Source organism: Benincasa hispida, chromosome 3 (assembly GCF_009727055.1).
Source record: "Benincasa hispida cultivar B227 chromosome 3, ASM972705v1, whole genome shotgun sequence".
Classification (NCBI taxonomy): Eukaryota; Viridiplantae; Streptophyta; class Magnoliopsida; order Cucurbitales; family Cucurbitaceae; genus Benincasa; species Benincasa hispida.
Genome location: NC_052351.1, coordinates 48,890,649 through 48,902,193, shown reverse-complemented (window position 1 = coordinate 48,902,193; position 11,545 = coordinate 48,890,649). Strand labels below are relative to the sequence as shown.

General features: G+C 35.2%; 2 protein-coding genes across 2 annotated transcripts; one reads left to right on the top strand and one right to left on the bottom strand.

Moving 5' to 3' along the window:
- Positions 1–23: 23 nt before the first annotated feature.
- On the bottom strand, positions 24–5,555 carry LOC120073132 (serine/threonine-protein kinase STN8, chloroplastic). The gene is made up of 4 exons (XM_039025768.1): positions 4,662–5,555; positions 3,195–3,368; positions 1,359–1,763; positions 24–595 (listed from the first exon to the last, which is right to left on the bottom strand). Exons 1-4 carry the CDS (start codon positions 5,229–5,231, stop codon positions 245–247), a joined length of 1,500 nt encoding a protein of 499 aa, XP_038881696.1. The 5' UTR covers positions 5,232–5,555; the 3' UTR covers positions 24–244.
- A 1,049-nt stretch (positions 5,556–6,604) lies between these two features.
- On the top strand, positions 6,605–10,800 carry LOC120073133. The gene is made up of 7 exons (XM_039025769.1): positions 6,605–7,310; positions 7,454–7,534; positions 8,512–8,586; positions 8,754–8,798; positions 8,883–8,972; positions 9,113–9,214; positions 10,195–10,800. Exons 1-7 carry the CDS (start codon positions 6,624–6,626, stop codon positions 10,375–10,377), a joined length of 1,263 nt encoding a protein of 420 aa, XP_038881697.1. The 5' UTR covers positions 6,605–6,623; the 3' UTR covers positions 10,378–10,800.
- Positions 10,801–11,545: the final 745 nt, after the last annotated feature.

Genomic DNA, 11,545 nt, shown 5'->3' with positions numbered 1-11,545 from the left:
TCAATTTAAATTTTACAAAAGTGAATCATAATTTTTATGAGTAACTTGTCGCATTGATTCGATCCAAATTGGTTTTACATTAATATTTTTTTCTCAAAATCAAAATTTAGCATTGAAGACATTGCTTTAAAGGTTATAATCTTCCAAAGGGACTATCATTGTCCCATGAAATTGGATGAGAATAACCATATGAAGATGAAAAATGAATATATATAAATTTCTACTTACATTCCCTCCTACAACCTCATTTCTTGACTAAGTTTAGTTTTGAAATAACTGCAGCTGCCTGATCACTCCCCAACAAGAAATAAGGATGCCTCAAAGCAGCAGAAGCCGATAAACGCCCCCTTCTAAGGGTGCCTCTCTCCGAAACGAGCTTTGTTACAAGATCCCACCCTCTACCTGAGTCGAGATTGAGTATCGTCAAATCAGGCTTTGTTCTTGTTTTCTCCCTCCATTTATTCAAATCATATCCATAGTTCTTAATTTCCATATTGAAATTCTTCAACCCAGCACTGCTCCTCAAATTCGGTACTGCCATTTGCATAAGCACAATACCAGCAGAATACATGTCAAACAAGTCAGGGCTGTTCAGCTGCAATAACACAACAGTCCCAAAAGACAGTTTCAAGAACAGTTTCCAAATAAGAAATACTTCAAAAACATGTAAAGGATGTCCACACCAGCCTTTTAACAGCATGAATCACTTCAAATGAATATGCTAAAACACAAACTGAACTTTGCTTCAATTATACATAATTTCTAATAAGCATCAAAATCCCAAAAGGAAATTGTCAGAAATAACCCTCCTCAAGTTTCCACCTTTCAAAAAATCGTTAAATTAATTTTTCTCGGTTCTTTCCGACCAAGATTGTCCAAGACAAAGATTGGGATTGTTTATCTTTCCCAAATCTTACCTCATCTTTCCCAAAATTTAACAAATCACCCCAGATCCATTTGGATAATTTATGTGATCATTTAGAAATTCAGATAACTATAGAAACACATATTTGGGGTAAGATTTGAGAATTTGGAGAAGATTTGAAAATATTACGTAAGATTTGGTATAAGATTGCATGACATTCGGAAAAATTATGTACAATCTCAATGTTCATCTGGGCAGAGATTTCACTGAGAAAACCTAAAAAAATTGAGAGTTTAGATGTAAGATATAAAAGTAAACTTTTTATTTGAATCTTGGTGGTCGATCTTAGCCAAGAAGAACCAAGAAAAATTATTTCAACCAATTCTCTAAAAAGGTGCTAGTTGTGAAAGATGAATACATTTTAGGTTATTTTTGACAATTTCCCAATCACAAACTTTTAGCTTTGAGAATATATCCATGGAGATCAGCTTACCTGCCAGAGTATAGGAGAAAGAAGTGCTGCAATGGGAGCTGGAGGAGGGCTAGGTGTTTCTTCGGGCATCACGTAAAGCTCAGGAGGACAGAAATCAGGATCCAGCAATGCAAGATTTGGTACATAGTTCTTGCCAATTCGGAGGTCGGTGGCTGCCCCGAAATCTATGATCTTTACCTGTCCTTTCTTGGTTACTACTATGTTTGCTGGCTTTACATCCCTGTGAACAATGCCTGTGTCATGGATCTTCTTCAATGATGTGATGATTTGTCGCAGTATTTGCTTGATTATCAATGCATTTCTTTCGACTGAGTTCATGCCTTGTAAGACACGTCCGAACATTAGAGCTTCCAAGTTTACAGGGAAGTTTCTATCTTTCATGTAATCACCAAGAGTCTGATCTCCCTGCATATTCATCATCCCTTGAGATTAAACATATGGATTTGAAAATTGTCTCCAACTTTTTTCTTAATTATAAAGTTTAACTTTAGCCTAGTTGAAATGAATGTATTGTGAATTACTTCTCCTTCAATAACTAAAACTTCTACCTCTAGTGTCTGGACCATGACTTGAACTTATCATAGTGAGGGACAATTTTACATTCAACTCTTTACCTATACAATGAATTATAAAAATTTAGGGGACTAAATTAAAATAATAAAATAAATAATAATAATAATAATAATAAATTTAAAAAAAAAGTATAAAGAACTTTAAATTCTCTGGTCCAATTGGTTAGTTATACAAAAGCAAAGTTGTTTTCAAGGTTTTCGAATATATACTTGATAGCAAATTCAGGAATAATAGTTCAAAATGTGTTTGATAATAATACACATATATGCTTACCAACTAATAGTTATGCTTGCCAACTAAATATCATGTTGAATCTCAACTATTTTTTATTAATTTAGGAATATATTCTATGTTATAAATCTTTGTATAATTATATTTTACAATATCAATTAATTTATAAAATATTATATTATCTATATTTTAATTTAAAAATATGAACTGAGTTTATAATATGAAATACTATATTTACCTTTTCTTTTTTTTAAAAAAAGTGTATTGCTTTGTTTTAAAATTTCAAATTCAAGTTCTATATACACGAAGAATATAATGAAATTGTTGTGCTCAGAAGTTCCACTATGCCAATATCTACATCACAAAATTCAATACCAGTTTTCAAAAGCAAATTCTCAAACGGATACTTACTGAATTCATTTAATTCAAGGAATCTGAAAACATATAATATAATTCAAATGGCCTCCCAACAGGTCTAACCATTACTTTTATATCATTTTTTGAATAAAGCCAAACCTAGGCAGCAATTTCCTTTTTGCACCACTATCTTAATTGGAATCTTAAGTTCAAAACTTCCAATTGCTCATTCGGTTTTTGGTTTTTAGTTTTTGAAAATTAAGCTTATAAACACTATAAGTTTCTTTGTTTTTTCCCTTTATGTTATTCACTTTCTATCCATGTTTTCAGAAACCAAGTAAAGTTTTAAAAAACTAAAAAAAGCAGTTTTTTAAAGCTCGTTTTTGTTATTGGAATTTGATTATGAATTCAAATGTTCCTTTAAGCAAGGTGAAAACCGTGGGGAAAAATGGGAAAAAACAAATGTAAATTTTAAAAATAAAAGACGAAATCATTATCTTAAATTATTACAAAAGGGAGATCTCAAGTAAAAAACTTACAATGTTACTGGAGTTTTATCTACCTCTCCATTTCATATACTTATGTTGTAATTTAAGATTAATATCCCAAAGTGCACATTATTGAAAAATAATACAGCAAATGATTAATTTGTTCAACAAAATGATTTCAAAGTACCTCAAATTTCCAAACGAGCCATTTTCCTCCTGCAGAGAATTGCTTGCTTTCTCTATCAGCTACAAAACTACCAAGAAAGTCAGCGCAAGTTTCAGGCGCTGCTCTTGAAAGTCTGTAGTTAAACCACTCTTCATATTCCCCAAACTTTTCAGCTCCTTTAACTCCCACCTTAATCTGCAAGTTACCATCACACAGAGCAAAACAAACTGCATCTTCAATTGATCTTTTACCTAAAAGATGTTTGAAAGTGCCCAAAGGCACTTCTCCGTAGAAATGTCAAGACAAAGAGTGTTTCTAGAGAAATCAAAAGCACTTGAAGCATTGTAAGAAAACACCCTTAGAGTGCTTTTGGTTAAATACTTGACAGAAAGCCATGCAAAAGTATTTTCAAGAGTATCAAACCAAACATTTATCTAAGAAGTATAATAGAACCCATATAGAACTAGAATAGTACAAGTGGTACAATCTAACTCCAACTATTCAAGGCACTTGGATCCTCTCAGGAGCCATCTCACTTAAGTCTTAGCTCACTGAACAATTTCTTATTGCATCCTTACCTACTCACCTTATTTATAACAAATGCCTCCCAACAAACTCCTTAACGATGTATTTGGCCCAAGGAGTTGAGAACTAGAAGTAGGGAAGTAGGAATTTGTGAACTCCACTCCTTGTTTGGCCAAAGAGTTGGTGGGTCCCACTACTAAGAAACATCAATTTTATATCTTATTAACTCCTTCGACTGTGGGCCCAGGAGTTTACAACTCCCTAGACTTCATAACTCCTCACTATTTCACTCCTTACCTCAAATACCCCCTTACTGGTTAGTAATAAACCCTTAATACCTTAATAATAGGTCAAATTATAAAAAATATGTTGAACTTTGCTCTTTATTTCAAATATTACCTTGACCTTTATTCATAAAGGCATCAAAACTATGTTGGAGTAAGAATCTTTTGAAAATTTGAATGGAATTGGAATCTAGATAAGTTGGGTGACCAAAAACGAAAATTTAGATCGCCACCCCCAACGTTCATACTTTTATGAAAGGTCAAAGGTTTGAAAGAATAGTACTTTTGTTTCAAAGTGGCAAAGTTCAAAGTAGTTTTTTAGATTCTAGTCTTTTTTTTTTGGTGGTGATACTGTGAGTGTCCAAGCTTAGGCGCATCCTAAGCTCACAGGATAACGTGAGCACCCCATAACTCTACAGTATTTGGGTGCAAAAAAACTCATGGGTATAAAATGCTAGGTTGGTGATCACCATGATCAAACTCATTCCCTCTTTGTCCTCTATTAAACGCAGGACCTTTTCTACATAATTTAGTCTTAATATTAGGAGTCATATGAATAAACTTTGTTATTGAGTACTTCTAACTAAACTGCTTAAATTCAACTACTTTTGCTAAAAAACTCTCAAACACATTAAAGAAGTTTTAAACGGCCATAACAATTCAAAGCAATGAGAGTTACCTTTTTAAGAATCACTTTGTCCTTCCCATCCAACTCTGCTCTGCTCGTTCGCCCTTCATTCTTCACATTTTTCGGAAGAAATGCACCCGAATAAACAACTCCAAACGAACCCTCTCCCAATTTCCCCCCAATCACAAAGTCGGAGCTCTTCAAGCTTCTTCTTCCCATCAAACTGTCCAGCCCCAACTGCAGAGGAGCCAGAAGGTACGTATCAATGGCGCCAACGAGAACCCCTGGTCGAGCAGTGAGATAAACCCAAATGAACCCAGCAAAAACAACGAAACCCCATTTCTGCAAATCGCTCAATTCCCCAGAGAATCGTTGAAATTGAACATACCCAGATTGCAAACCCGGAAGCTGATCAACTCGAAGAGGACCGTAAAGGTTATCGAGTAGACGATCGGAGATGTCGACCAAGAATGACGCTCGACACTTACTCGCCGGCGGCTTGGCCCTGAAAGTTCCGGCGAAGAGGGGGATTTCGGTTTGGAGAGCGGGTTTGAGAGGAGAGAAACGGGTTTGGGAGCTTTGTTGGAGGGAAATAGCAAATGGGAAGATCAGAGAGGCCATGGTCGTGGTGTGGAGTAAATGGGTGTCGCGTTTGGAGGTTGTTGCGCTGCATCTTCTAACAGAGTCCGAGTGTGGCGTGGGGCAGTGGCTGGCTGGACTGAGGCCGCGTGTCTTTATCAAGTTTATCCTTCTGACTTCTGAGTTCCAAATTTTTTAGCGCTGAGATGTGGGTAAGTGGGTCCGTTTTGGGCTCCCTTTTCTCACTTTGCTTCTCTTGTTCTTAATATATGAGACTTCATGTACTTCAATGGTGATCTTATCATGTATTCCTTGTTTGTAGGATGAACATAGTTCTACTTATCTAATTTTGCTGAGATGAAGACTTATATGATTTCGTTGAGGTGAAGAGTATAGTTGAGGAGATCGATTTTTCGATGAGAAGTTTGGGTTTAGTCTCTTTTTCTTTCTGTTCTCATATTAGAAATCGAGCTATTCACCGCATTGCTTGATTTGTCGTTAGATTTTCAATTTCTGTTGATTTTCTTGTCTCTTCTAATTTGCATCCAAAGATAGAAGACATAATTAACGAGGCTACTAATTTTCTTGTTTACAATGGATGGTACCACAATTTGGATGAACTCTCTTGCCTACCTTAGTGGGTCTTGCATGGTTGTTCTACCTCATTTTGTTGCTAAAGAAATTCCCCTTATCAAACATGATATGTGTGTTGTACTTTATTAACCACACATCACATTAAAATAGTCTTAATTAGATCGTGTAGGTTTAGTTACATGAATTTTACAAATAGTAGTGCTATTTTCTTCAAGAGCAAAAATCAAACCATTAGAATACATTTAAATACATACTCTTTGTGGTGCACGTGCTTTCACAAGATCGCTCATTAGGATACATAACTCAATTGGATATGTCACTTTAGTGCATGTAATCGGTTGAGGCGTAAGGTTTAGAGAGTCGTTTGGTGTGTTGTTATCTATCATATTTAACGTGAGTATAATCTTTGTGTAACTGGAGCTATCTCACATCCTTCTTGCCTGGTTAGTTAGGTTGTGAGGTTTCTCTTTATTGTTTGCAATAGTTTCAGAGCTTCTATTGAGAACACTCAAGTAGGTTCTTATTTAGACTTTTTTTCACACATTATGTGTACTCTTTCTTTGTTTTTGTTTCTTTTGGTTGTGTTTGTACCTTGTCGTCGCTATGAGATTCTCCTCGCTTAATTGCAATTCAATACCTTGGTAAAAAAATAAAATAAAATAAAAAATCGAACAATTAACCTTTACCACGATAATAGGTGTCTTCGTTGCTTTAAATCTAAAATCGGAACGGGTAGTAGTTCGAAAAAGGTAAGATAGGAGGTTCACAATTGGGCCTAAAAACCGGCCCACGAACGATTAATCCAATTTCAGGCCCAAAATTGACAATGTCCCAACGGTGATGAACGACGACAGCCTTCATCGGCTCCGATTGTTCGAACTTTCCGGTCACAGTCAAGGTTTCACCATGTGCGACTCTGTTCCGCCACTCTTCTTTGCATCTTCCATCAAATTTCGACGATTAGGGTTCACCCAATTTCAATCCCATTCTCCTCTACTTTCAAATTCCTTCAATTCTGGTCGTTCTACTCTTAGAAATGGATGCCTTCTCTTCCCTTCGAGGACAAAACTCACTAAAAGCTTGAGCGCCTTTGTTCCAAAGCGAAATCGGTTCAGCGCCGAGTTAGAATTGAAAGGGGAAGACGAAAATCTTTTCGACATCGTCGACCCTAGTCGGAGCGTTGCAAATTTAGATGGCATCGACGGAAATTTCGCAAGTAGAAATGGGAATGATTCTGAGGAAAGACGGGGCGATGGTGCAGCAGCTTCGTCCGGATTGAACTTTCTCGATCAGAAAGATGGTGAGGAGGCCAAGAAGAAGAGCTTAAACAGTGAAGGGAGCTCAGAAGGGGAAAGGGATTTGATTCCCATTGAAGATGAGGATGCAGAAATGGAGAATGGGAAGGTAGCGTTGCGGCGAAGGAGGCAAGTGATGAGGAGATCGAACATGTTGGCAAAGCAAGTGATCAGCATTCAAACTGCGCTAAGCTTGGGATTCGTCTCGCAGCTCTGGGTTAATACATCCTCTGTAAGTGACATTGCTCAAATTGTAGCTGGATTGTACGTTTCTTATGGACAATAAAGATATGCAAGCTCAGAACGACATAAGTTTTTGCATTTCCTCTGTTCTTAAAAGTTATATTCTCTAATGTTTGCTTTTTCCTACTGCAGTGGATGGTAACGTTTTTAGAAGTGAAGCCAAACTTGCTATCTGGGGAATCAGAATGGTTTCATCTTGAGGATATTAGTCAGGTACTTTTTCTCTTAACTCCCTCATTCATATGTACCTTCTCTACAATTGATGCAGTAAAGATGTGAAGATTGAATTTGCGAGTCCCAGATTAGATGGTGGTAGAAAGAGTTCTATAATCTCTTCAATTTAGGAGTTCTAGATTGTTGCCTATAGTTACTTCAGATCAAACCTTGTCGTTTTCAGTCTACTTGATTGGCGCTCAATTTAGATGTTGGTAGTTGTGGGTCTAATGCTTCATTGCCTTGGATCTCCTTGCATCCACCATGGACACTTCAGCTTTGTTAGGGAACCTTGTAATGAAATTTAGGGAAAATTAAAATTTTCGCCCCTAAACTTTGGGGGCTTATCAATTTAAACCCAAAACTAATAATGGTATTGATTTAAATCCTGTACTTTCACAAGTGTATCAATTTACACCCTGTTTCAGATTTAGTTTGCAAAATATCGTGTCGGACATTTAATTTTTTCTATTAAACTTCTAAATTGTTATAAATGAGTCGATTTAGAACCTTTATTAAGATTATATTTCAAAATCGTCAATGCATCCATTCTTACACCTGTGTGGACTTCTTCGAATGTTGATTTAACAAAATAGATGATTATAATTTGTATGAATAATTTTCAAAGAAATCTTAATCGAGAGTCTAAATTGATTCTCTTATGTAAGTTTAGAGATTTAATTGATAAAGCTATAAGTCTCACATGATATTTATCCAAATAAAACGTAATGGATGGTTTAAATTGATGCACTTGTGAAAGTTCAGGTTTAAATTGATACAACCCCAAAGTTCAATAAATTGATATTTGCCCTAAAATTTATAGTTCTCAGCAGTAGATGGACATTGCTGAATGCTATGATTTCAATCAGCAGGATCCCTTCGAAGGACTCTGGCTATCTTTGATCTCCAATGTCCATGTTTGAACTGATGCACATATCTTTTTTTTGTTTTTTAATATCTAATCTAACCCATTGCAGGTTGGCGATGTAGTTCTTGTCCATGATGAGACTGTGATGGATAATGACTTCAAAATGGCTGGATTTGAAACACTGGTACACTTTGTTGTTTATAAAAGAAAAAGTCTTCATTTGGGAATGATAGTTCTTGGTTTTCTAGATAGAAAAATGCTTTGGATGTTCACTTGTGTTTTTCTTGGGTATTTGGAGAGTACCTATGTTTGTTGGATTTTTTTGGAAATTAACAATTAAGTATTTGCTAGGTAGGATACAGAGTAGTTACACCTGGTCGACGAAATATTGGGAAGGTATCCTTTTACTCTAGAAAGCTCTAGATTCTAGATTTGTTACTTGTTGCTAATTTCTCATCTAGTTCAAAATTCCACGGTTAGATACGCGGATACACTTTCAACATTAACTCGGGTGCTGTTGAATCTCTCGAACTTGATTCATTTGGTTATTCCTTTCTTCCTTCCAGCCTGGTACGTGAACTGATCCTTGTAAATGCATTGCATTTGTCCACAAATATGAAGATTTGTTGCTTTCGGTTTGTATGTATTGATATCTTTGATGAACATCACGTCTTTAAAAGTTGCCTCTAAATTTCATGAGACTATTTCAGGTGAGTACATATGCTTTGCTTGTTGAGGATGTGCTGGAAGTCATATCCGATGTCGTTGTTGTACATGAAGATGCAGCATCACGCATTCAAAGGCTGACAAAGGTACCATTTTATATGTTTAAATTTCCCATTTAATATTATGATAACAATATTGTTGTTTTGCTCCCCCTTTTTTTTCTTTTGCGTGATGAAGACTATTGATAGACTAGTTTGTGAAATCTGTAGTAGTTGACCAATAAGTTCGAGGAGAGCTTTACTCTGGTTCACTCTAATCTTCTGGTGAAATTCGTGAGATAAGAAGTTTGTTCTTTTTAGTTTATTGTTGTTTCGGAAAATTTCTAATATTGGTGGTTGGCAAAATTAATAGAATTTTGAAAACCTATTTGGCAAAGTTGGCTGGTTTATTTTAATAATATTTTATTGGAAAATGCAAAATGAGGCAACAAAATTAAGGTGATAAAAATGGCCTAACTAAAAGAATATCCAACCCAAACAGAAGAATCAATACCAACAAAAATAGGCACGTCCATCTCAAGAACTCCCATAAACATTTTAAAAAATGCAACCACTTCTTTAAGTTCAAAATCCAATTTATTTGATGAAATTGAAAGCTTAGTGTTAATAATATGAGGCTAAATTACAAAAATATCTATGAACTTTGCCCTTGATTCAAGAATACCTTTATTCTTTCAAAAGTCGTAATATTTATTATTTCCCTTGACCTTTTATAAATGTTTCAAAACTATACTTCGAGTATTAATCTATTAAGAATGTTGAACAAGAATTAGGACTTGAAATAGTGTGGCAGTAACCTAAAACGAAAATTAGGACCAAAAACCCTCACTGTTCCAAGTTACTAACATTTTGTCAAGTCTCAAATTTCATCCAAATTCTAACGAATTTCTACTTCAACTGTAGTTTTGAAACATTTACAAAAGGTTATGGGTAATATTGCAACTTTTGAAAGAATAAGGGTATTTTTAAATAAAAGGCAAAATTCAAGGGTATTTTTTGTAATTTAGCCAAAAATATAAAGTACTCCCACGTCGTCTTGCTCAGAATTATATGGTTTGTTATACTAGGGATTTTTAGGCACACAAAGCGTGGGGAATTCGTTAGATGACCTTGAAGAACTTTATGAGTTCGAAGGACGGAGATTTGACCAAGACAATTGGAGTAACAAAAGACGTTATGATGGTAAAAGATTCCGTAGGAGTCGAGAGGCCAACGGTGATGATTTGGGGCTCCCAATGGATTATCTCTGAATGTGATCTCAGGTTTTTCACTCCCTCTTGTACATTACATGTTTGCCCTCCTCTAAACTATTGAATGGATGCTGCATTTGGTGGATTGAATGTTCTTTTGGTTCAACAAGTGTGAGAATGAGATCAAATAATCGACCTTCGAGATGGTAATTAGTTCCTTATCTATTGAACTATGCTCGGATTGGATGTTGAGGTCTTGGAGTCTGGGAGTCTGAAGTATATCATCTACCAAGTTAGGGTGGTCTTCCCTGTGTTACCCACCAATTGAAATATTGAACTGATGACCTCTTTATTCTTAAATGTGTGTTTGTATATAATGTGATTGTATATATGGAAACCTTATATGTGTGTATATAAGCAAGAAATTCTCAGAGAGTCGTTTCTTATGAAATGAATAGAAATTGGTATGCCTTTTAACTTCTATGTCTTTTATAGTTCTTTTAACCATTCCATTTTAGTTTACTATTTTCTATTTTGTTTTAATTTCTGAACTCCTTGCATATAAAAAAAAAATCAGGGAAAAGTTGCAAATTCACCCTTGAACTATAGGGTATTTCAATTTGGTCAATCACCCTCCAAAAACTTGGGAAGAGATTATAATTAACTCTCAAATGTTGCTAATGTGTGAACTAAATTATAAGAGTGCTATAATCAAACCTACATTTTTTAGGACAATTTTTTTTCCTTCTTGAAAGGGCCCATTTTCTTTTTATTTATTAATTATTATTATTATTTTTTAGATAAGAAATATTTTACTGAATAAATGAAATAAGGGGAGACTCCAAGCACCTAAAGGTGATTAGGAAGAGATCTCCAATTGAAAACTAAATAAGAAAGACTAAGTTTTTAAAAGGGTGCCCAACTTTGCACCACTACTTTTAATAGAACCAAATCAATAAATGAACTAAACTATAAGAAAGAGTCTTTATGCTAGCCCAATAAAGTCTAGAAGAAAGCTTGAAGAATAGCCAACCAAGCCATTTTCTTTGTGCCAATAAAAGGGTGTCCCACCAATATAGAAGCAAGGATGTCAAATATATTATTATTAGAATAGGTAAAGACCAGCCAAAAGCATCCAAAATATGTCAGAAACGAGATGCAAAGGACGATGAATAAACAGATGAGCGAAGAATTCAACATGGTCTTAACACATAATAGACCACAATGG

Excerpts from the sequence above, each read along its gene's own strand:
- LOC120073132 (XM_039025768.1), bottom strand. The coding sequence starts at position 5,231 with ATGGCCTCTCTGATCTTCCCATTTGCTATTTCCCTCCAACAAAGCTCC. Across the intron at positions 3,369-4,661 it reads ACAAAGTGATTCTTAAAAAG|ATTAAGGTGGGAGTTAAAGG; the intron begins GTAACTCTCATT and ends GGTAACTTGCAG. Across the intron at positions 596-1,358 it reads TTTCTCCTATACTCTGGCAG|CTGAACAGCCCTGACTTGTT; the intron begins GTAAGCTGATCT and ends GTGTTATTGCAG.
- LOC120073133 (XM_039025769.1), top strand. The coding sequence starts at position 6,624 with ATGAACGACGACAGCCTTCATCGGCTCCGATTGTTCGAACTTTCCGGT. Across the intron at positions 7,535-8,511 it reads ATCTTGAGGATATTAGTCAG|GTTGGCGATGTAGTTCTTGT; the intron begins GTACTTTTTCTC and ends AACCCATTGCAG. Across the intron at positions 8,799-8,882 it reads GTCGACGAAATATTGGGAAG|ATACGCGGATACACTTTCAA; the intron begins GTATCCTTTTAC and ends TTCCACGGTTAG.